At 40.4% G+C, this 23,977-nt stretch overlaps 1 protein-coding gene across 2 annotated transcripts in view; it reads left to right on the forward strand.

Annotated features, from left to right (window-relative positions):
- slc1a4 (solute carrier family 1 member 4) overlaps positions 1 to 23,977 on the forward strand; it is a 45,555-nt gene that overhangs the window by 12,965 nt on the left and 8,613 nt on the right. For both annotated transcript variants that reach the window (XM_039784239.1, XM_039784240.1), the window contains exons 2-3: positions 4,706 to 4,748; positions 10,238 to 10,303. In XM_039784239.1, coding sequence (XP_039640173.1) covers positions 4,706 to 4,748; positions 10,238 to 10,303 — 109 coding nt within the window. The remainder of the gene's footprint in view (positions 1 to 4,705; positions 4,749 to 10,237; positions 10,304 to 23,977) is intronic.

Here is a 23,977-nt window from a genome sequence, read left to right on the forward strand (position 1 = left end):
AAGTTAAGAGTCAGGTCGGATAACCATAATCAAGTAAACAATAGGTTTCCCAGGCTCCTTGTGTGACGTAAGACCTTATGTCTACTGTATAGAGTAAGGTAACTTGTTCATGGATATGAGTACAAACTTCTTCAGCATTATGTAATGCAGTACCTCGTCAAAGGGCATCAGCTGATTCTCCATTTGTAAACAAGCCCTTGCTGTCTCTTCAAAGTCCGTGATGGAATTTCTCCGCATCCTCCGGCGACGAGAAGAGGTGAATCTTGCCGTTATGGAGTATTCTTATCCTGCATGGATTTTGTTGAAATCCACGAAAGGAGCCAGCATCAATAAACAGCTTCTTGACTGCGTTGAATTCGCGTCTCTGTCTCATTGTCTCAGTGGAGAAATCTTAGGAGAAGGAGAGTTTGTTTCCATTGTGTTTAATGTCACGTACTTTGGAGCAGCGGAACGCAAATTCCCGATCTTGGAATTTCAGAAAGCGTATGAGTCTTGGTTCGGTTTTGCTGGGCCCAGTGAGCCCTTTCCAGCGTGATGGATTTATCCGTACCTAGCCAGCCTGGCAACATCTCTTGCACGTAGTCTAACAGTTGCCGGTTTCCCTCTTCTCCCTCTCTGAGTCCAAACATTCGTAGATTCTTCCTCCGGCTGCGATTTTCCAAGTCCTCGATTTTGGATTCAAGGATCCATCCTGAAGCTTTACTCAAGTCCGCCGTGGTGGTCTCCAACTTGTCTTCTGTTGACATGATACGCGTTTCTGCTTCCTCCATCCGTGCAATATTAGATGCTACGTCTCGCTTCACCTCATTCATATTATTTTCTAGAGCCTCAACGGAGTTGGCCATCTTGCAAAGCCGTCCGTCTATTCCGTCCAGTTTGGAACCAAATCCACTGAACTCCGCACGAAGTGTCTTTAGCTCTGTTAGCATGGCGGCTATGCCAGTTTGAGCTATGCTAGCCTCCTCCTCGTTCTCGGTTGTTGGCTCGCTTCTCTGTTTTTGCGAACTTCTTGCACGTTTTACAATATCACTCTCCTTGTTCGACACGGTTTTTCACATGGTTGCTGTTGAACTAGTAAATATAACTAAGGGATTTATATTAAATTCTGCAAGGCTACGTGGAGCAATCAAGTTATGCCGCCATCTTGGTCTAAGCCCACCAGAAGTCCCAGTTCATGGCCTGTTGAAAATAAAAGTTTTTTTTTAATTTATGGAACAAACGGTACAAACGGAACTAGGTCACATTCTGCGCCACATGAGTAACCGTAAGTTAAGTAACGAAACAAATGTACTGATTTTAACCCAAGCCACCATCTTTTTCTAAACTTCACTAAGGAGTTTTGTTACCTAAAACTAACCAAACTGCAACCATTTCACAACATTAACGAGGTGTTAAAAGCTGTGACCCTTACGTTTAGGTATGAGGACTGAAAACGCTCCTGTGGGTTGTATTCCTGTCACGGCTAGGGGCGCTAATTGATGAAACGCCCCTATGGGTCATATTAGAGGTAGTCTCGCTTTGCCAGACCCTCCTCCAAAGCGTGCTGAAGGAGAGTCTGGCTACTCCACATAGCATTCGGGGATGGGAGGAAAACATGCTCTGGTTTAATGGCATTTCTTTAAACCAATCACAATTGTCATGGGCGGTGCTAAACTCCGCACAGAGCCACTGCAAAATAGTCGTGTGAGAGAAAACTTGGACAGATAGTCTAGCTAGCTGTCTGGATTTACCCTGCAGAGATCTGAGGAGCAGTTAACAATAGTCCTCATAAATCCACCAAATTTGAAATTCCAACACAAAGAAAGCGGAAGGAAACAGAAAATACATGCATCCGGCGGAATTTCCTGCAGCACCGGAGCAATCCTGGAAGTGGAACGCAAAGGATTTAGACTACTTTAGAGGGTTTAACAAGCCAGCTATGTGGTCGTATGGTTTAAAGGACTTGTAGGTTTTCTTACTTGTATTTCTTGTATTTACTTTGTATTTCGTATGGAAATGTGAATGTTGTTGTAAATCTGAACTTTAAAAACATCAGAGAAAACTTTTTAATTAGTGTTGACTCAATTCAATTCAATTTTCTCAGAATGTACTCAGAATGTAAAGATCCACCAGAATGTCAGATACAGTCCTGACCACATTAGCTAAATAACCCGCTTCTGCTGCCTTGAATTAAAAAGTGTGTGAATGACGTTTGGGTTCAATTAATTAGGAAATCAAGTTGTTATGTAACAGCTTTAAACTCAGTCCACAGAGAAGAGGCAGTGGGTCTCCGGGGTGGGGGTGGGGGTGGGTTGGCTCTGTGGGAAAAGCATGCCAGCTCTCAGCTCTGGGTTCCCAGGGTAAATCTAGATCTTGCCTCGCTCAGGTGATAGCAGGAAACCTAACCGCCTTTATGGAAAGAAAAAGAGTATGAAACCTTGTGTGGGTGCAAGAATTCACCGAAACAATTACATTTCCTAGCAGCATTAGGACGCAAAGAAATGACTAAGTGATGATATGATGGCTACCTGCCATTGTGCCTGGTGGAGCTGACATATTTTAACAGCTGAAGCAGCATTTGGCTTGGACTGAAGGCACAGTTGACTGGGATCATGAGGTTATGAACTGAATTGCTTGGCTATGGTCTGGCCCTGGGAATGGATGGGAGCAAAGTCTGTATTTCTTTGCACAATACAGTTTGGCCACTGAGGACAAAGTTACAATAAACACACTTATGCAGGGTACCAGTAATCCCTGTATGCTTATTTAACAGTAGTGAAAATAAACTCAGCATGGTCCCTGTGCAGAAAGACTTTCAAGGGAAAAGTTGTCATAATAGATTTATAAATGATAAACTTCAAAATGCTTAAAAATAATTGTATTTATATATATATATATATATATATATATATATATATATATATATATATATATATATATATATATAAAAAGTAGTCCAGCAAGCCCTTCATGTATATGGGGTTCCATTTATGTCAACAATATCCAGATGTATTTTTTCTTTCAGGTTGTCACTGCTATTTGTTTAGGTCCACCACTTTGGTCCAAACTGAAATATCTTAACAACTATTTGATCTAGGACTTCACGATAAGGAGAAAATCAGATCAAAATCAATATTCTTGACTAAATACCTCTATGTCGATATTTGCGACGATATTGTAGGGTTGACAATTTGTGCTTTTACAAAATATTTTACCAATGACATTTTAGATAAATAATCCTCAATAATGTGGATACAATGACTTAGTGGGTAAAGGCAAATAATAGAACAGCTAGAACAGTCTGGTTCAGAATATTATATCACTTTACTGTAATGCAGCCAACCACGAAAGGACAACACTTATGCCGTATTATGAATCTAAGATGCTATATAGTCCAATATATTGATATAATATTGATATATTGCCCAGCCCTAATTTGATGTATTGCAATGTTTGTACAGACATTCATGTTTCCCGGAGGATTACACCAACTGAATTTGATCATCTCTTGACTTTTTTATCTAGCACCACCATGAGGTTGACATTTGGGGTTTTTAGTCAAATGCATCAACAACTATAGTGCTAATTAGCAAATGTTAGCAAACACGTTAGCTGACACGCTCATCTAAAATAGTGGTAATAATAAATTAGTGAGGGGAGCCAGTTCATTGGTGATGCCTTTACTGCTCTGACCTACTCCTTATAATATATTGCCAAGGGAGAGAAAATGTTTGCAGGAGAAATTATCTTGCCACAAAAAACAACACATTTTTGATTTCCTTGTGTTTGTGGAGACCTTGATTCTGTTACGTTCAAAGTGTAGGTATTCTTTTATATTTTGAAATGAAAAAAGGTTCCCCTAAGTTGCCTGTATAAATTGTACATCTTTTCACACCGGTTTTCTAATATTGCTTTTTATGCCACCCATACTAGCGGTATTTTATCTATTTATTGCAAAGTTGTGGATTTGCGCTATGCATCCCTGTGCAACGTGTCACTTTAAACTTGACATCTGTTATTTAGCCATCCAGGTATTGAGTGATCGGTGTCACCTTTTTTTATCTGCCTTTTTTTATCTGCCTGTGTTAAGTGTGATCCCATGTGGGATACTATATGTGTATATATTATAATTGTTGTTGTTGTTGTTGTTGTTGTTGTATTGTGTTGATGTCCTGTCATGAGCACACTGAAGCAAATTCCTAGCAACTTGCACCGAGTTGTATGGCAATAAAGTATTGAATCTTGAATCTTGAATTTACAAAATATACAGGCTACAGCCAAAGTGTGTAAGCTCCTGACCGAAAAACAAAAAATTACTTTTTATATATGTCTCTTGATAAAGAAAATGTCTCAGTTTGACTATGAAATAAAGGAAACGTGAAAAGTAAATAAATACATTGAAACGTCCAGGAATATCTTATCCTCGTTAAATACTTTTGGGATTTGTTTTAATAAAAGATGAAGCAGACGGTAGATCAGTGCCAGAACAACTGCTCTGTCAGGGAATTTAGGGAACACTGGGCTTTATGGAAGATCCTGGGAGAACAGCCAAATTGTAGGGAATGTGTGATGACAAACCAATCCTGTGAACAATTTATCATTCAGATGGGTTATCCACATGGTTTCCAAAGACTTTCTGAGGCTATGGTGTTCAGTTGTTGCAATCAAAAACATCAAACAGGAAAACTGCATTTTCTGAATTCTGATTTTTTTCTTTCTTTCTCAGGAATTTATTCCCAGCAAACTTGGTGGCTGCTGCTTTCCGTTCTGTGAGTGCCGGCACCTTACTTCACTACACCACATTGTCCACACTTTTTTTTACCAATTCCCCTTTTGTCTGTTTCTCCTTACCATCTGTGTCTTGATTAAACATTAGAATTTATTTCACCAACCACGCGGATGCCACTCCATGTTCATTTACAGCAGCTGTAAATTCGGGCTGTAGCACTGAGAGCCTCATAATGCCTCTTAATGAGTAGATGTCCAGAATAGAGATCGCTGCACTCCCCCCCCCAAAAAAAACCACTTCTTTTCCTTGTCCCTTACCAGCCGTTACCATGGCGAAACCATTCCATTCCAGCCAGCCTAGCAACCCACCTCGCCTCACGGCAGTTGAACGCAGTTCGCTCCACTTCCTCGAATTAGAATCGTGTCCGTTGAGGCTAAAATAAGACCCAGGAAAGTTCAATATTTGGGGATGCGGGGATACAAAATGGCTATGCACACACAAAAAGCAACTTACGCACACAGACACTTAGTCACACACACAACACATATCTGAACCAATTGCCTGAAACTTGCCTATAACCAGGCCAGTGAATTATAAACTCACAAACAAGTTAGTGACTTCTCACAGGGAGCGGAAATGGGGTTTCAAAGTGCAGCCAGGTCACAGAGTTCAATATTCACCACCTCCACCCGGAATATACTACTGTGGCAGAGCCCCTGTGGTATGGGCCCAATTGTGGATTAAACCAAGAAAGCAGAGAAGAGGGGAGATTTATACAATGTGACAAGCAGCTTGATGCTTAAAGAGACATTTAAATAAATTAGTTGTAAGATTTACATTATGGGCAAGGTGGTCTTTTTTTAGTTTTATGACTATAGTTAAGTACTGTATAACTGCATGCCCAAGTATGTTTAAAAAACCAACATGTATAGCCTCATTTAAAGACCATAGATCTGTCAAGATGTTGGGAACCTTTATCCTAGAGGGCTGTTTAAAGGAATGCAGAGAGAGAGAGAGGCGGCATTGTTGCAGTGCTGGCTGTCTCCTTTACTGCTGAAAGACTGTATGAACTTCAATACACGGTGTCAAACTGGCCCCTAACTCTGTGCACATGCTGCATTCCTTATGAGAGCAATGCACAGACATTGGGCCTCATTCACCAAGCGTTATTACGAAGAAATGTGTTCTTAAAGCCTTCTTGCGCACTTTTTACGAAGATTCTGGCATTCACTAATGTTTTCTTAACTTGGATTTGTTCTTAGCTAAGAACAAAATCTATGAACACTGAAAAGCACTCTTACGCACATTTGAGTGATGACAATTTGCTCCAAATGATTGCTTACTGCATTTTATTTAATTCTCCAGTCGTTTACAATTAAAGTATTGTACTGTAATGTATTTCTGATCATTTGTTGAAAAAAAAATCATATTATGCAAAAAAACCACTAACACTGCACTTTACATCAGCAATTAAACTGATTAAATCCTGCGTTATTTGGTGATTGATCGCTATTTATAGGGCCAAATTGCAGTGGTAGAATGTAACAAAGTACAAATTCTTCGTAACTGTACATAAGTACATTTTTCACGCATAGCCTACTTTTGACTTTTACTTTGTTACATTTTGCAGCAATTATCTATACTTTCTACTCCACTACATTTCTACAACGTCCTGTTACAATATCTGATCAGTTTTTCCCCCCTGCCAACATGTCTTCCTGACCGTCACACGTTTGTCTCACCAGTAAAGTTTGGTTGCCGTAGATACTGTATATATGGGGCACCGCCGATCCAAGCCGGCTCCGGTGCTGCAGAGACCGGGCGCAGCGCCGCTGACCCTCGGTAATACAGCCTCTGGTAAAAGTGAAAATGAAAACGTTTGTTTATTATTCCCGTTTTTAAATCAAAGTTGCCATCTATTTCTCTCCACAGCGTCGTTTACTCCTCCGCCAGGCTGCGTAAAGGCCGGGACGGGACGGGGTTGGCTAATTGGGATTAAGCCCCGAATGTTTTGTCAAAAGCCCCGAATCTTTTAGGTTTTTTAAAATAACTTCAACTTTGTTTCATTTCCTCTCTCAGGCTTTCTGACTGGAGCGGCAAAAAATGAAACAAAAGCTCTATTACCGTGCGTGGTGACGGACGGTAATGCATTGCGCATCACACTCAGCTTGTTTGCCAACTGCCGATAAAAACTAACGAAGAAGAATATAAATCTTCTTCTTCGTCGTTAACTCGTCATCAGGGGCTGGCGGGCTGTTGTCATGTTGTATGTTTCATCGCTGTCGCGAGCTTGCTGGCTAACCGGCTGAAGTTATGGATATTGTCAGTACCCGATCCGTTCCACCGGCACGATCCGTTCCTACGTCATGACACGTATGCCATGACGTAGGCGCAGATGATAATGCTGCGTTCATGCCACCACCACCTCGGAATAACGGCACCGCTTCCACCTGCACGATCCGTTCTGCGCATGCGCAAGATGTTCACACGCTAGCCTCCAGCTAACGTTAGTTAGCTAATAGCTAATTCGGCGGACCGCTAGGTGATTATAGCGGTCTGCCGTTAGCCTCCACCGGGAAGCTAACGTTAGTTTAGCTAACGGTTAATTCGGCGGACCGCTAGGTGATTATAGCGGTCTGCCGTTAGCCTCCACCGGGAAGCTAACGTTAGTTTAGCTAACGGTTAATTTGGCTAACCGCTAGCTGATTGCAGCGGTCTTCCGTTAGCCTCCACAGTTAAGCTAACGTTAGTTTAGCTAACAGCTAATTCGGCTAACCGCTAGCTGAGACAGCATGTAAACTTTAAAAGACCCTCAAAATAAAACTTGAAAATAAACGTTAACATATATAACAGCTGTTACGTCAGTACTACTTTACTTGTGCTCATTTAAAATACAATCACTCAATACTTGTCTTTATTGTTATTACTGTAAAGTCTTAATTTAGCTGTAGCCTGCTTTTCCCATTATGTTTGACTTAACGTTATTTTAGGCTGCTAGTCAGAAACAACGTAACCAGAGGTGGCATGAACGCAGCATTATCATCTGCGCCTACGTCATGGCATACGTGTCATCTTGCACATGCGCAGAACGGATCGTGCCGGTGGAACGGATCGGGTACTGACAGATATAGCAAAGTTTTTATACGGAACAGGAACACTAGTAACAGACCTCACCGGCCGGAGAGTGATTCAGAAGCAGCGTCAGACGAACCGCGGACAAGTGTTGCAGGTTTGTGAATCCGCTGTTGTAACACTTGAGTTAAGTGACTGTATTGCTGGCTAGCTAGCGAGTTAACATTATTAGTTGTTATTAAGAGAAATTAGTTGCTAATAGAGATGGGTGGATGATTTGTCTGATGATTTGTCATGTACACGGGGGGTGAAACACACAGCTTGTATCAAATGCTAATCTCGACACATTAGTGGGATAAGGTGAGAGTGAAAATATAGTGATAAAGAAGATCAGAAAGACATGAGAAAGTTTATTTCCTCCTCCTGATGACAACAATTCCAAGTACAGATGCATCAATATCACTGGAAAAGTGATTTCTTTCCCCCCATACTTTAATTTAAAAAGTAAATCTTTAATATATTCTACATTCATTACATAAAAAGTAAAATATTTCAAGCCTTTTATTGTTTTAATCTTGATGATAAGGGCTTACAGCTCATGTAAATCAAAACTCCAGTACAAATGTATTAGAATTTTAGAACAAATAATTTTTTATACAACCTGACAAGATCTCTAATTAGCTAATCAACTCAAAACTAAAAAAATAATTTAATCTGTCATTCTTGTTCTGGTGGTGCAGCACAATGACCTTTTCCTGTTTGATTATTAGTTGTATGTTTTGCCTCTGATTGATTTGTGCTTATCATTTCTTGCAGGATTATCAGAAGTGCTGTCGCTCTTCTTCCACTCGACACCATCACTACCCTCCTCACCTGGCCTTCATCCTCACCTGTATTGCTTTCTTTCTAAGTTTCTATTTGAACTGTTAAGGATCATTTTTGTATAAATTGAAATGCATGAATTAATAAATTGTTCTTGTTTTAAAACAGATTTTTATTGTTTTATTATATTACATTATTATTACTTGTGTATTGCTTAAAAATACACGATAAACCTTGTGTGCAGTTAAAGCTTCAATTGTTCTTTTTTCCATTTCATGGATTCTGATGTAGCAAATTTATCAGCTAAGCACAAACTAAACAGAACTGAACTTTTAAGATTAGTAATGATGTTTACACCAAATTCCAATTTTACCTATGTAGGCTAACTTAAAAATAGTCCGATAATGGTTGCCTCTTTTTAGTTTCCAGGGGTGAAAATGAGTCATCCTTAACATTTTTGGTGTTTTGGATTCACTACAGCTGGAGAACAATTAAATACAAAATAGGTTGTATTAGAATCACTGGGTGATTTTTATTTTTTTTTACTGAGTAACTATCATCATTTTCCCAGATAGTGTATAGACTTTTAGGCATTCTATTACCTCAAACAGCCTGAAAAATAGTGCATTTAGCTGATGTAATTGGGAAAACAATCTACACCAGGGGAGGATGCCCCCGGACCCCCCTAGTTTTGGGCTAAGCCCCAAATGTTTATATCGTCTGGCTCCGCCCCTGGTTTGTGGTAGTGGACATCTTCTACTTTTACTAAAGTAAATATGTCTCTGGTTATTTGTACTTTTATTTAAGTACTGAGATTCAGTACTTCCTCCACCGCGGCTCCGACAATCTCCGAAAACCTGTCTCCCAGGAGGAGGTGCACAGGAAGTGTCGTGTCCTTATATGGGAATTTGCGGGGCGTTTTATGCTAATTAGGAACAACTGGCACGCGCTTTCAGTTACGAAGACGTGGGATTCATCAATCCTAAAACCACAGGTGCGAACAAATCTGCTGTTTAAGAACACGTCATGAATCCTACGTAGCTTTTCTTAGGAACCTTCTTAAGAACATATTTAAGAGAAAACTTAGGAAGATATTGGTGAATGAGGCCCATTGTTCTTAAGAAGTGTCAGTTCCCTCACCATTTTTAGCCAATTATCATTTGTGAACACTGAAAAATTGGAAAAAACACAAAATCCACTATGCAAAGATTATAATTTTATTTAAAAAGGTTTTTTACAAACACATCTTCTTAACCATTAAAAAAAAAAATGTTATCTTTCATTTGAGGTTTTCACTTGACATAATTTAAGTGCCTCTCTAAATGATGAAATGATTAGAAATGAAAAGAGTAGTTTGACATTTTGGGGAACACATTTCACTGTCTTTCTGAGAGTTAGAGAAGAATAGCGATACCTCTCTCATGTCTGGTACAGAGGTGGAGCTGATAGGCAATTAGCTTAGCTTAGCTTAGCATAAAGACTGGAAGCATTGGGAAACAGCTAGCCTGGCTCTGGGCAAAATGACCTGATGTTTGCTGGGACGAGTCTTGTGGTAAATGCGAAAATGTACTAAACAAGAATGTATGACTGAAAAGCATCAAACAAAATTCCGTTTTTTTTCCGTTTATGTTGCAGTATGCCACTGACTACAAGATGGTTGCTGTAGGGAACGACACCAATGGGACTGCCCTCTATCAAAAGGTATGAACCCATGCATACACATGTCACACAATCACATACACATTCATTTAACACGTATGATACATATGTAAAATGCTATCCATTGCATCGGTGAAAGGAAAATTGCTTTAGTCTGTGTCTACATGTCTGCCAAATTGAAAACAGGAGGGGAAGTACTGTATATTCTTGGAGAACATGTTTGCTCTGAGCAGCTTTTTAGCGTAAAGTGAGTCAATTCAGTGAGCAATCTCACTACATGAGCACTATGTGAGAGACTAATGGATGACCTGGTTTAGGGAAATGGGATTCAAGGTTGGTTACTCATGTTGTAGAATAATATTAGCAATTACTTACTATTGACCAACAATCAGGGTTTTAAATTGACACCCACCAGCCGGCTAAATGCCAGTAAAAATTAACTTTGGCTGGTGTAACATTTTAAAGTTACTAGCCAATTTTGCCGGTTACGAGGGAAGCTAAGTCTGTTTAAATCGGCAGGCTGCAGAAATGATCTGACAAGTCAGTGTTTACAGACAAGAAATCTTCAGGCAAGAAATTTGGGGTGGTTTGGTGTGCGTTTGGCTTGGAAACCAACAGAACTGCGCAAAACAAACCAGAGGTGCTGAAATTAAGTAGTAAGGAAAAAAAACATGGAGATATTTTTCGAGAGTAAAGTAAATGTAAATGTTTATATCTTAATGTATACAGTATCTCTAGCCATCAACCCAAACACATATTTTTAAAGAATGCACATGGATTCTTCAATGTATTCAGCTGCACTCATAATCTGTTTTATTTTCCCTGGGAAAAAATTGGCTAGTGGAAAATCTGATTGGTTGGTAAATTTATAACTTCTAGCCATGCTGGCAGGTGAAAAAGTTAATGTAAAGCCCTGCCTAAAATATGTGTAATTTAAATGACTCAACTTCAAACTGAATTTAAACAGATGCATAGATCATAAAAATGCATTGTAAACTAGTGAAGGAACAAAGGCTTTTTTCTACACTGCTTCTAAAAGTGTGGAAAAAGTACAAACATGCAAAGAGCTAATAACAGCAGATGATATCTTATTGAGTCTTGTAGAAGAAAATGAATTGAAAAATGAAAAACAGTTTTAGTCTAATCCTATCCTAATATTCTCTTTCCTGTTCACTGATCAAGTTCCTGCTGTTCTGTATGACATTTCGACTGTGATGAAACTATTTTACCCAATCAACAGACTTTTAGTGTGTCCTGAATTAAGTCTGTCTGCCTTTTTCTAGCTTATGCCTACCATACACTAGAAGACTTTGAATTGACTTTGAAAAGACTGACTGGCATAATATGTAAAGACTGGAGATCTAGCAGTGTGTGAAATTGCAAGACTACATCTAGATTTGTTTAGAAAATTCAACCAAGCTAGCGCTAGCTAGGGGTGTAAAGGGGTGGGCGATATATATCGTATACGATAATATCGTGATTGTTGTGTTAACACTGTGCAAATTGTCATTATCGAGTATTTAAATTACTTAGAAAGAAACACTTTAAAACACGCATTGGAACGCTACACATTCACTAATTTCTACAAAGATGGCGGTGCGCGATTGTGCAGCGGCTACTAGCTCTCCTGTCGTGTATATTTATACAAGTACAGCCACACTGAACTAATCAATATAGGAGAGCCTTCCAGGCGGGTCATAACATCCCAGAGGACATTGCTAGACCGGGCGTTCTGTGGATTGTTGTCGGCAGCTGTCAGGCCGAGCTAGCTACTGGCAGGATCGAGACAAGAACTCCGGCAAGACCAGAGGCGTAGGACTGCATTTTTGTGCATAATGAATAGAGTACCAACCGCAGGATCGTTGGCCGGCACTGCTCACCTGACCTGGAAGCCCTGTCGGTAATATACAGGCCATTTTATTTACCACGAAAACAGCACACTGCCGTCTACATAGCCCCCGATGCTAACGTTAGCACAAGCTGGCTCACTGCTAACCATAGTGAACAAACTGCAGCACGATCATGCGGAGGGGATACATATTGTAGCAGCGGACAGCAGTCTGTACTCCCCAGGTTTACAGCATGTAGATTGTGCTACTAGAGGGAAGGACACACTAGACCATGCATACTCTAACATCAAGAAAGCATACAGAACTGCGCCTGTCCCTCACCTGGGCCAGTCAGATAACATCCAACTATTCCTGATCCCAGCATAAATCCCGGTCAGAAGGACTATACAGCCAAGTAGAAGGACTATCAAAACCTTGCCTGACACTGCCCTATCCCAGCTCCAGGACTGCTTCCAATAAGGACATGGTTGTGTGCAATATGTTACAGAACTGTGCCCTTTGTTTATTATTATGATTTCATCTTGCTTGTATGCAGCACAATTTACATTACAACCAGGGATGTAGTGGAGGCTAAACGCATGTAAACGCCGTTTGCGCACCTCCCAAAATTCGTAAATAGCGTTTACCCCCCTCCAAAGTGCGTTTATCCACCTCTAAATTGCGTTTATCCACCTCTAGCCTATAGTTCCTAAGCCATTTTAAATTAAGCTTATGTCGTTTTAGTTTATATTGCTCATTATTAGTTTCATAAATTGTTAAACCTAAGACGAAGTCAGCGATGCCTGGAAGGCACTAGGATTAGGCACAAGGGGGTAAGCTTCGCTTCAGAACTCGAACCTCCTATGGCACCATTTTGATGCTACAAAGCCATCACCTCCCGTTAGCATTCCACTGACTGCCAATCATAGTTCATTCACGCGACTTGACAGTGAATAACTTTACGGGCCCTATCTTGCACTCAGCGCAATTGCCTTTGTGCACCGACGCATGTATCATTCCTATTTTGCACCCGACGCACGGCGGACTTTTCCCTCCACAGACACACGTCGGGAAATTAGGGAATGTATTTGCGCTCCCGGGGGCGGTTCAGCGAAAAGAGGAGGCGTGTTCCGGCGCAAACGTTACTTTGTGCTATTCTGCAGTTTCAGAAAACAATTCCGCCACTGACCAGGAAAAACCTGGTCTAAAGTCAGTGGCGCTAGTCTAAAGTCAGTAGCGCGTTATTCAGATGCTATTTTAGGGCGCATGCTTGGCCATAATGTAGCGTGTGCACAACGCGCATACACTTCTCTCATCTACAGCAGTTCCCATTTTTGAAAACCATACATAATTACAAAGGAAAATATTACTGAAAATGCGCTTCATGTGTTTGGATAGATCAGGAGGCACTTACAGTCCTCAAAAAGTCGCAGCATTCTTTGTGGCTTGTTGTGTTTTACACATTTCCATGAATCATGGATGTGTTGATGACATAAATGAGGAAATATTAGAGGACTTAAGGAGACATGATGTTGAACTACGGTGGGATTGGACACTCCGGCGGAATCTGGTCCGGGAGTAATGCGCGATGAGCTCCTGATGGAGCGGGTGGACGGAGATGGAGTGGGGGGAGGAGGAAGGGGCACAACAGGTGCAGGTGGTGTGTTTGGAGGCCCACGCTCCATTGCTGCAGCAATCCTCTCCAGACTTGAGGAGATGCGCACGAGTGGCCGCAGCAACATCGCCACCTGGTCAAGACGGGCATTTATTACTTTGCCGCATCTCGCATCGGCAGCTCCCACTGGCGTGCGCCAGGCAAATCCGCCGTCATAATAGCAGTCCGCCATGGAACAAGCGCCCTGCTCTTAAAGGGAATGTGAGATGACGCTCTGATTGGTTTATTGCACGTTACGCCCAAACCACACCTAGCTACTTCAGACCAACCCATTTTAGATTTGCGTCGGGCGCAAGAGTCATTTATCCCGCCGGTAAAATAGCAACAGCGCCCGAGATCCGCCCACAAAGCTACTTGCGTTTTGCGTTTCATACTTGCGTTTCAGATCGTTAAAATAGGGCCCTACATCTGAAGCGTTTAAAGACTCTATTTGTCCATTGTTTAGTTCTAAAGAAACACGACAATGTATAAAAGGCTCCATTACCTTGTATCTCACGTTATGGTCCGTAGCAGACGTTTTTGTAAAAATAGGCTAACGATTGTGTCACATAGTAGAGTAATTACTGTATAGTACAGGATAAGATTGCAGGCAGTTTCGACTTATATGAGCTGTTTAGGTTTAATTACTAATGTTAACTAGCATTTTAGTTAGCAATAATTAGCCTGTGCCCATGTTGTCTCCTTACATATACCTACACTCTCCGTCTCTGTAAGATTGGGAATGATTGAGATTTCTCTTGGCACAGCTACCAGAAGACTTACAACTTTCAGACAGGTTGCTCACGTCACATTTATGTTGTCTCTCTCAGTTGGAGGCTGAGCAGTAAAGCTGGCGATCACCGGAAAAGTGCTTCTAATAGCCTTCACTGGTCTCCGTCCAGAGCAACGGGATCTGTTGGTCCATTCTTATATACTGTCTATGATTAGGCAATGGTTAGGTGCCTTGAAGTCATGAAGTCAATGGTCGCAGCGCTGCCTTGAAGTCAACGTTGGGGGCTTAAAACACCATCGAGCATCTCTTGCGTAGCCAGCAGGAAGCAGCAGACTGCATCAAGATTCGTCAGTCACTAGCACAAACTAGCCTACATGGCTCATGTAATGATGAATGAGTTGTAAAAATGGATAGCCAGGCAATTTTTTAAGTGCCGTCAAGACAGCAGCCAACAGGTTTCGCGGGTACAGTAAACGTTTCTATGGTAACAGCGAGTTGGACCAATCAGAGATGTCGCTGTTAAGCTTAGGACTGTGGGTAGTGTAGTTTTTCTCCATAAGATTGCGGATAAAAACATGTTTTTCTTGTAACAAGGTTTCATACAGACCTCTAGCTTCTACAGGAGCAGAAACCTTCGTTTCACAACCACGTAGCTCGTGGTCAGTCTATCTCAGATGGTTTAGACATTATGGCTGATAATCTAAATCCTTATGGAGAAAATCAATGGGAGTTTCACTTCCGGAACTGGCTGGTTAAGTCAGTGCTTTTTCTGTTAGGCTAACGTGGTGCGTGAGCAGTTGTGATTAGGTTATTCAATGCCAGATGTTTGAAATGGATATCTAAATATAATCTGTTAAACTTATGTGTTTAGAACCACTGTATATTATGTAACCGAGGCAGCTGTAATGATGCAGTGTATTTTGTGTTCAAATGGGACATTTTTGGTTTTATTGATTTTTAGTTTTGCAAAATCTGTCCGTCTGTTAATGTCGGCAGCCATTACGCTTGTGGAAACTACAGTGCAACTTATATTGTCTTTCTTCTGTTAATTACAGAAACTGAGTTTTCTTTAAATTAAAATATGTGGCACCAGATTCATCCTTCTGTCGTCAATCTGCACCTGCTACATTAGCAATTGGAAAAAAAATGTAATCTACAACTATTTTGATAATAGATTAGTCGGTTTGAGTATTTTTTTAAGACAAAAGTAAAAAATTCTTTGATTCCAGCTTGCTAAATGTGAATATGTTCTAGTGTCTTTTCTCTGTGACAGTAAACTGAATATCTTTGAGTTGTGGACAAAACGAGACATTTGAGGACGTCATCCTGGGCTTTTGGGAAACACTCATCCACATTTTTCTGACATATTATAGACCAAACAACTAATCGATTAATCGAGAAATTATTCAACAGATTAATCGACTATGAAAATAATCCCAAATCCCTAAATCCTAATCATTATGTACAAGTGCATTGCATTGGAAGCCCTGGATATAAGCCTCCCCCTCTATCCCCCTTAAATATTTTTGTTCTCTCTGTTTTGACATTTAGTAAACTTTGTAGATTTCAACCATATTATTCCTTCTTGAGTCTCTTTAACAAGAACTTAGATTAATTTATGAATTGAATAGTGATTGTGTGACCTATAATGAGGGAACAACCAGTGATACCCTTGGTAGTACCATCAAATGATAGCCTATAGCGATGTCATCAGGATACACATACACCAGTAGGCAGTGGCCCACCTTACCAGGTGACCATGTCGTGGTCCACCAGAATTTATAGTTTACCCACCTCTTTTTTACCACTACACTTCTGAATGTTTACTCAGAGTTCAATGTTCCTACACTAGTTCAGTTAGTATTAGTATAGTATTAGTATTTTATGTCTTTGAATTGTTTTTACTTGAATACTTACATTTTAAAGAAAATAAATAAGAACTGTTTTCATTCAACATTGTGCACACTCATCAGTGATTAAGTAACTCAGACTTTTAAAAACAGATTTTTAAAGGATATCGTCTAATTATTGTTAACATTAAAATCGCCAAAAATATTGAGATATTATTTTTTGTCCATATCGCCCACCCCTACTACCCAGATGCCCCAAGTTTGCAGATTTTCTGCTCTGCCATACAGGCAGACGAATGGCGGCACACCAAGAGGTCCGCTTTTACCTGCCGCTAAATCTCCCGTTGGATGGCGCATTTCAGAAGGGTTGAAAATCTGCAACTTTCCCTCGTTAGCCTTTAGCTTACCACGCCGCCATAGCAACCATGAATAACACTGACTCTAGCCGTTTGCTGCTTCCTTCACTACCAAGACTTAAAACTTATGATAATATCAAACACGTTTGATTTTGTCGGAAAGCCAAGATGGGAAAAAGACTGACTGGGACCGAGTTTTATGACCACCTAACACCAAACGATTGAGACGACGGGAGCATGCCCCAACTCTAGCAAGACTCTCATGATTTCATTCCGATATTGGAAATTAGTCTGCGACAGTGGAATCTCTTGAAAAGTCGTTTGGTGTAAGGTTGGCATTAGTGTTAAGAGGAAGCATTTTCACTTCAATCAATGAGTGAGACCTTTTGTTTAGACTCCAGTCTGGCTCTGAATTAGTTCACATTCTAAGCACCTTTGCTTTGATGCGGTAATATTGAGTCTATGCAAATCTACTCAGACATACATGTGAGTTGAATGTCTTCTTACCTTTTGTTTATTCTGTTGTTTCCTATAAACTTGTATTAAACCCTGGCCATAAACTCATTCTGATCAGAGAGAATTCTGCAGCTTCTTGTGAACTTCTGTCTCCATTGTGCAGTGAATAAGAAAAAGGAACCAGCCACAGAACTGGGCCTGAAATATTTTTTCTTCCACAGTCTGCAGAGTTTACTTTTTGGTGATAAAGTTTGAATAAACAAAACTGTTTGACTAAGGTCAAACACGGTTTTGTTTATTCAACCTTTATCACCAAAAAGTATTATGTTATATAGTCTGCTAGTCTGTCCAAATACAATACTCACATTCAGTATCATATATACATTGGAAGAGTTATCATTACTCCTTTCCACACTTGCCATAAAGTTATCTCTTTGTAGTGCAACTACGCAAGAAATGGAGGACAAAATCCCCAGTCCAAGTTCATTGCAAAAATACATTCTAAAGTTCAGACAACACGTTAATATGAGGCTTCCTCTCCCACAGTTTAGCAAGGACCCAGCATCCAGGGAAATGCAAAAGCTGTAATTTTTGAAGATAACCTCTTAATTTAACAAAGCCTCACACAGTATTAGCTTCAACAACATCATGCTATGTTGTTGAAGGCGAAACGAGTTCCGAAAAGTCCTTTGCTTTCTTGGAATACAAAGCTAGTTGATACAAAGCTAGTCTCTTTGCCAGACCTTCCTCCACAGCGCTGCTGGTGGGTCTGGTTAGTTCACACAGCAATCCGGGATGGGAGAAAAACGTGCTCTGGTTTATTTCTTTAAACCAATCACCATCATCATGCACGGTGCCGCTGGAAAATAGCCTCTGGAAGGAACTTGTTTTGGTGGAACGTGTACGTTCAAAAGTTGTTTAAGTCGTGCAAGAGAAAACTATAGGAAAGGTAGTCTAGCTAGCTGTCTCAGTTTACATGTAGAGATCTGAGGAGTAGTCAACCATAGGAAACGGACATCGGCGAAATATCCTGGCGGAATATCCTGTGGCCGCAGAGCAACCCCGGAAGTGTAACGTTGAGGATATGGACTAATACAAAGCTAATTAAGACTATCAGCTCCACAAAACTCTCTCGGTATTTCTCAGTATGGTTGTGTTCACAAACTTGTGTCGTCCAGCAACTTTCGCATGCAGAAAATTGAGTGAAGATAATTACCTCTTCTGAAGAGTCGATCGTGTTTTTTTTAATCCTCCGCTTCCCCCTTGGTTACAAGGAATGGACCTTTTTCACAGCAGACATTTTGACTTGTCATAGTAAGAAAAGCACAGCTGAAATTGATAATCTTAACGATGGCTCAATTCTATCAAGTGACCCAGTAAGCTATTTCAGTGAGTCAGCATGCACAATACCAGGGCCTCTCCTAAGTGGAATGCAGCCATCATTAATGGATTTGAATACACCTGTTTTTTTTCTACTATGACATGTCAACATGTCTGCTGTGAAAAAGGTGTATTACGTAGAGGAGGGGTGGAGGTGGTGAGCGATCACAGAATGCTTGTGTCATGTGGATGCGCTGACAGTTTTGTTGTCATTACTTAGAATTCCTCATGGGGGAGACAGAAACTACGCACTATAGCTTTAACATTTTTAAGAGAACTTTTATGACTGGCATGTTTTTAGTCAGAGGTTTCTTATAATCTAATTTTCTAAATTGTGAACATACAGTAACTACCTTCTAAATTCAACTACTTGTCTCCAGTCGCCATGGCTTTCCCCCACTGACCCAGTATCAGGGAACAGTTGGGGGATCTGAGCTTGGCATCAGCCCATGGTATTTGTCCATCGTGAATCGTGGTGGACAGTACCCCCAGTGCCAGGGGATGAAGCTGACAACGGAAGGGGATGAACTCAGGATTTGTCCCTGTCCTTATTTGTTATCCATCATCCAGTTCACTGAATACTTCAACTGCCCCCAGACCAATGCACCCACGCATGCACACTCTGTAGCAAAGGGTGTTGTATAAACTACTGCAGAATATATCAGCACTATTGTTTGACAAGCTTCCACTTCCATAATAAAAGGCTACAAATGAGGTCCCAGTCCAGCTACAGTAAGTGTTTCTCCCATAGACTGTATTATAATAATGTACAAACCTTCCAGGTATAAAAAGTGAAGCCAATGCGTAAGTGCCTTGAACCCGCATTCTATCTAATTTCCAGCAGGGGATGACTCCCTGGTTTTAAAAATAACTCAGTTTCTGAAGAATACCTTCTATAGGATATTATTTATTACCTCAGAAAACATGATCATAATGAGTTTATGCCCTCAATCGCTAGCTAGCAGGTCTTCAATACAGAATGATGCTTATTTAGTAAAGTATGGTCCCATTTATTTTAAAATAGACAATGAAGCAGGGGATGCTTTAGGGCGTGGCTACACACCGACCTGTCAATCATCATAGAGGGTTAACAATGCTATCCATGGCCCTGTGTACAGTAAAATAGCCTGAAATTGTTTTTGGGTGTTGTCCGTGTTTTTGTACTTACCCCCTCTCACTGTGTGTTTTCACTTCATCAAAGTTTCATTTGGTTGCCTAAAAAGGTCTTGTTCAGCTTTATGCCACCCAAGGGAAAGTTTGTCGATTTTCAGTACTGCCGTAAATGCAGATGAATGATGATACCCGGACGTTTTTGGCAACTTTCCCCCTTTCGTGTTTAGCCTAGCGCAGCGCCATTGCAAACATTAACAACACTGTGACTTTTTCGTCACATCCGGTTACAAAAAACCAAGATGGCGACACCCGTATTGCCAAAATCAAGGCTTCAAAACGTCACTGACGTCACTGATAGTACGGTGTGGTATGGTAGACGGATGGTCTATGGTTTCTTCACCACTTTGGTCCAGACATGGTCCAGAAATATTTTCAACAACTAATTGAAGGATTGCCATGACACTTAATCCCAAGGACTTTAGTTATCTTCTGACATGAGATTTGGGGTTTGAGTAAAATGTCTTGTAGTGGTGGACCAATTCTTTTCACAGAATAATTTTTTTCGAGTCTATACATGTAAATTTATCGAACCTTTCGAGTGTTAATACTTTTTGCAAAATATGGCGTCAGTTTCTTCATAGTCTGGCTCAGCAGATGTACTTTGCTGGGATAAAGCCTGAAATTGCCACCACCATCCCACTTGTATGTGTATAGGCTTTGTAAGCTCAATACAATGTTAGAGAAATATCACTGACCAACGATCTGTTGTTCTTTATGAGGGGCAAGTATAAGACATCCTACATCAAGTGAACGGTTCATTTGGTCTCGTTCAGTGAGTGTAGGTGCCAGGCTGTCTCGACTCAAGTCCCATTCAATCGCTTCTTGTTTACTCATAGGTCGCAGTTCGAGAGAACAGTTCATTTAATCTCGTTCAGTAAGTTACCTGCTGTCTTGACTTGAGTCACTCATCAGAAATCAGAAAAGGTTTTATTGCCACAGTAAGTTACACCTACTTGGAATTTACCTAAACATAAATAAGAAATAAACAATAAATACACAAACATAAACAAATGCAAAATAGCTGTTTAGCATAAAAAAGGAGGCTGAATGGGTTGAGTGCAGAATGCAAAAAATCTATAGTATGCGCAATGCTAAATAAAAAACATTCTTGTTCGAGACAATAACAACAGCGATTGCGTGGGCAGTATGAGTGGGAAAAGTCAGGGATTCATGAGCAACCAGTACGTTCAACAGGCTAACCCAGACACTAACACTAACTAAAGATTTGTTTGTTAATTTTCGCCCATCACTAATATCTTGGCAACTGTTGGATGGATTAGCACAAAATGTCACACAGACATTCATGATTCCTAGACGAGTCCCCTGGTGATCCCCTTAATTTTCCTCTAGCACCACATAAGGTAGACATTTCTGGTTCAATATGAAATTACTCAATTTGATACGCACATTGATGTTCCCTGCAGGAGGAATCTTGGGTGATCCAATGACTTTTTGTCTAGTGCCATCATCAGCTCAAAATTTAGATTAGTCCAATACTTTGCCTTATTACTATATTAAAAAATTACCTGCAAACTAATGATATCAGCCTCAGCTGTACTGTAGTTAAGGTGACCAGATTTCTGAGACAAAATCCGGAGACATTTTCAGCTCAGAAGCGTAAATACCTCCAAAACAGGTAATGTTTTTATCTTTGTAAAACTTAAAATGGGGACACTGCCCCAGGGGCGTCACTAGACCTAGAGCTGCACTGGGGTACAAGCCCCCCTAAGGGGGGGTCCATGGGCATGCTCCCCTGTAAGAAAATGTTGTCTATTTTAACGTTTAAATGCATCAGTCTGGTGCACTTTGAAAAGAAATTCAGAGGTTAGACTTGATTATTCTTATCTATGGATGGAAATATTTGTGCTGTAGCCTGAACTATTTTGCAATTCAGAATTTTAACCATGTACACACAGGTTAAATAGTTTTTTCTTCATATTTTTGCATTAATGTCACTAAGAACCATACCAGTAGAAATATATATTCAAATTTATTTTCCCATATATAAGTGGGATATATATAAATAAGTGGGATTGTCTGGAATCTGGCAATATAATAACCATTATGGTGGGATACACTGGCTAAGCAATTTACAAAAATGTCTGTGGTGACATAAATAGTTTAAATGAGAATACATTATAATTTTTGCCCAAAGTTGTATTTCAAAACCGGATTACCCGGGAACCGCTTGTTGTATCAATGCATGTGTTGAGTGAAGAGTTTGTGAGATATTTCACAGAGAGTAATGGGTGTGCAGAGATGTATGCAGAATGCAAATATGATAACATTTCATGTAAGTTCAATGTTAATTTTCTCGCAAACCATTTGTCACAGAAACTTGCGCTAATATCATTGGAAAACTTAGATTCTGGTTGAGGTGGTTGTGCCAGACTCACGCCTTTGGCTGAGTCTCTATCTGTCAGAGGGAGAGCAGTAGTGCGGTTGTGAAGAAGTTGGTAATTTCATGGCGCAGATTAACACTTTTGCAGCGCTATATCCGTGTCACATTCTCATTAGGGGCTGAGCCCCCTGAAGGTCTGATCCTAGAATCGCCCCTGCTGCTACTTCATACTTGTAGCCTACTCCACTACACCTCAGAGGGAAATGTTGTAATGTTTACCGCACTACATTTATCTGACAGCTTTTGCTTTAATGCTTCACTAAGGGCTTGTTTCTGCAACAACTCATTGAGTATCGGATACAATTAAAACTAATGAGGAAATATTTTCCTTTGACATTGGTCCAGTATTAAACGAGATCGCTGCAGTTGGCAAAACAAGCTACAGTGTAAGTTAATAGGACGTCAATTGTCCAGCTTGTACTTACTTCATAAAAGTGCTTGTTTTGCCACTGCCAGGCTCAGATTAACTTGTTGTACCATTCTAAGTGTCTGACAACATTATGGAAAGAATTTCTAAGGAGGTCGACCTTTCTGTTAAAGAGTAAGATCCTTTATAAACATAAAAATTCCGCGAAATTGCTATCGCTAAACCCACCAGACTCCATGCAAATAAACTAAAAAAAAAAAATTTTAGCATTGGAAAATATGGGCATTCTCGAACATCTCTGAGCTCTGAGCAGCGCTTGATCTGGCAGTCTTGACCCTGCGTGAGTCAGCACGACTATACGTTTGGTCAATGTTTTCTTTTTTTCATTCCAATTTCGGGTCTGTCAGTCACAGTGAAAACCGGGGACATTTCCGGGGACAGTCCCCGGAAACCGGGGACGTCTGGTCACCCTATGTTTAGTACTAATAAGCAAATGTTAGGCTGGTTACACACTGGATGCGTCGCGTGAGTGTGTCAGCTGCATGGCGTGTCCGTTTATATTTCGGCTCCTATGTTAACAGGTTAGAGCTTACACAGTGCCTGCGTGACACGCAGGCAGTGTGTAAGCTCAGGCGCCAAAAACGCGTGCCTGCTAGAAATAGAACCAACGCCTATTTTTCACGCCACATGCAAGCGTGTTGGAAGGGTTTCCAGGCAAAATAGAATAGGAAATTATATGTCGTTTAGACACGAATACATATTAATAAATGACATGTTGATGTTTGAAAGTCTCCAGGTTTTGATATAAATGCAGATATAAATGTAATTAAATAAATATTGATTTTCTAATATTGCACCTTTCAATACAGAACGCCACGCAGCTGACACGCAACAGAAATGCCACGCAGGCTGTGTGTAACCGGCCTTAGCATGCTAAAACACTTAACTATGATGGTAAACGTGGCTTAACATCAGCATGTTAGCATTGTCATTGTGACCGTATTAGCATGCTGACCCTAGCTCAAAGACACACTGTGCCTGTAGCCTACTTAAAGTGACCCGTGTCACACATAACCTGTCCAAGTAACCTGTCTTAGCTGCTAAGTAGACAGTTTTTAACTGCTTCCAGTGCAGATGTGTGTAATGGTATTTCCAATGAAATGATACCCATGTTAAAAGTAAGACATTGTCTTCCCGTTTTGTCTTTTTATATGTTTTTATTTGAACCAACCAGAGGGTTCTTCACATTTTTATTTACCACAATCTCTTCACTGTGTTCGGTCCAGTGGTGGAAGAAGTATTCAGATCCTTCACTTAAGTAAAAGAAGTAATACCACATTGTAACAATACTCCGCAAAAATATGTATCATCAAGAAAATGTACTTAAAGTATTAAAAGTGAAAGTACTCAATGCAGAAAACCCCTTACATTTTAGAAACAAAAAAACAATCTAAACAGTTCTGTCAATTATTTGTTTAATCATCTAATCATTTCAGCTGGACTTGTAGGCCTGTTAA

This window comes from Perca fluviatilis, chromosome 19, assembly GCF_010015445.1.
Source record: "Perca fluviatilis chromosome 19, GENO_Pfluv_1.0, whole genome shotgun sequence".
Taxonomy (NCBI): domain Eukaryota; kingdom Metazoa; phylum Chordata; class Actinopteri; order Perciformes; family Percidae; genus Perca; species Perca fluviatilis.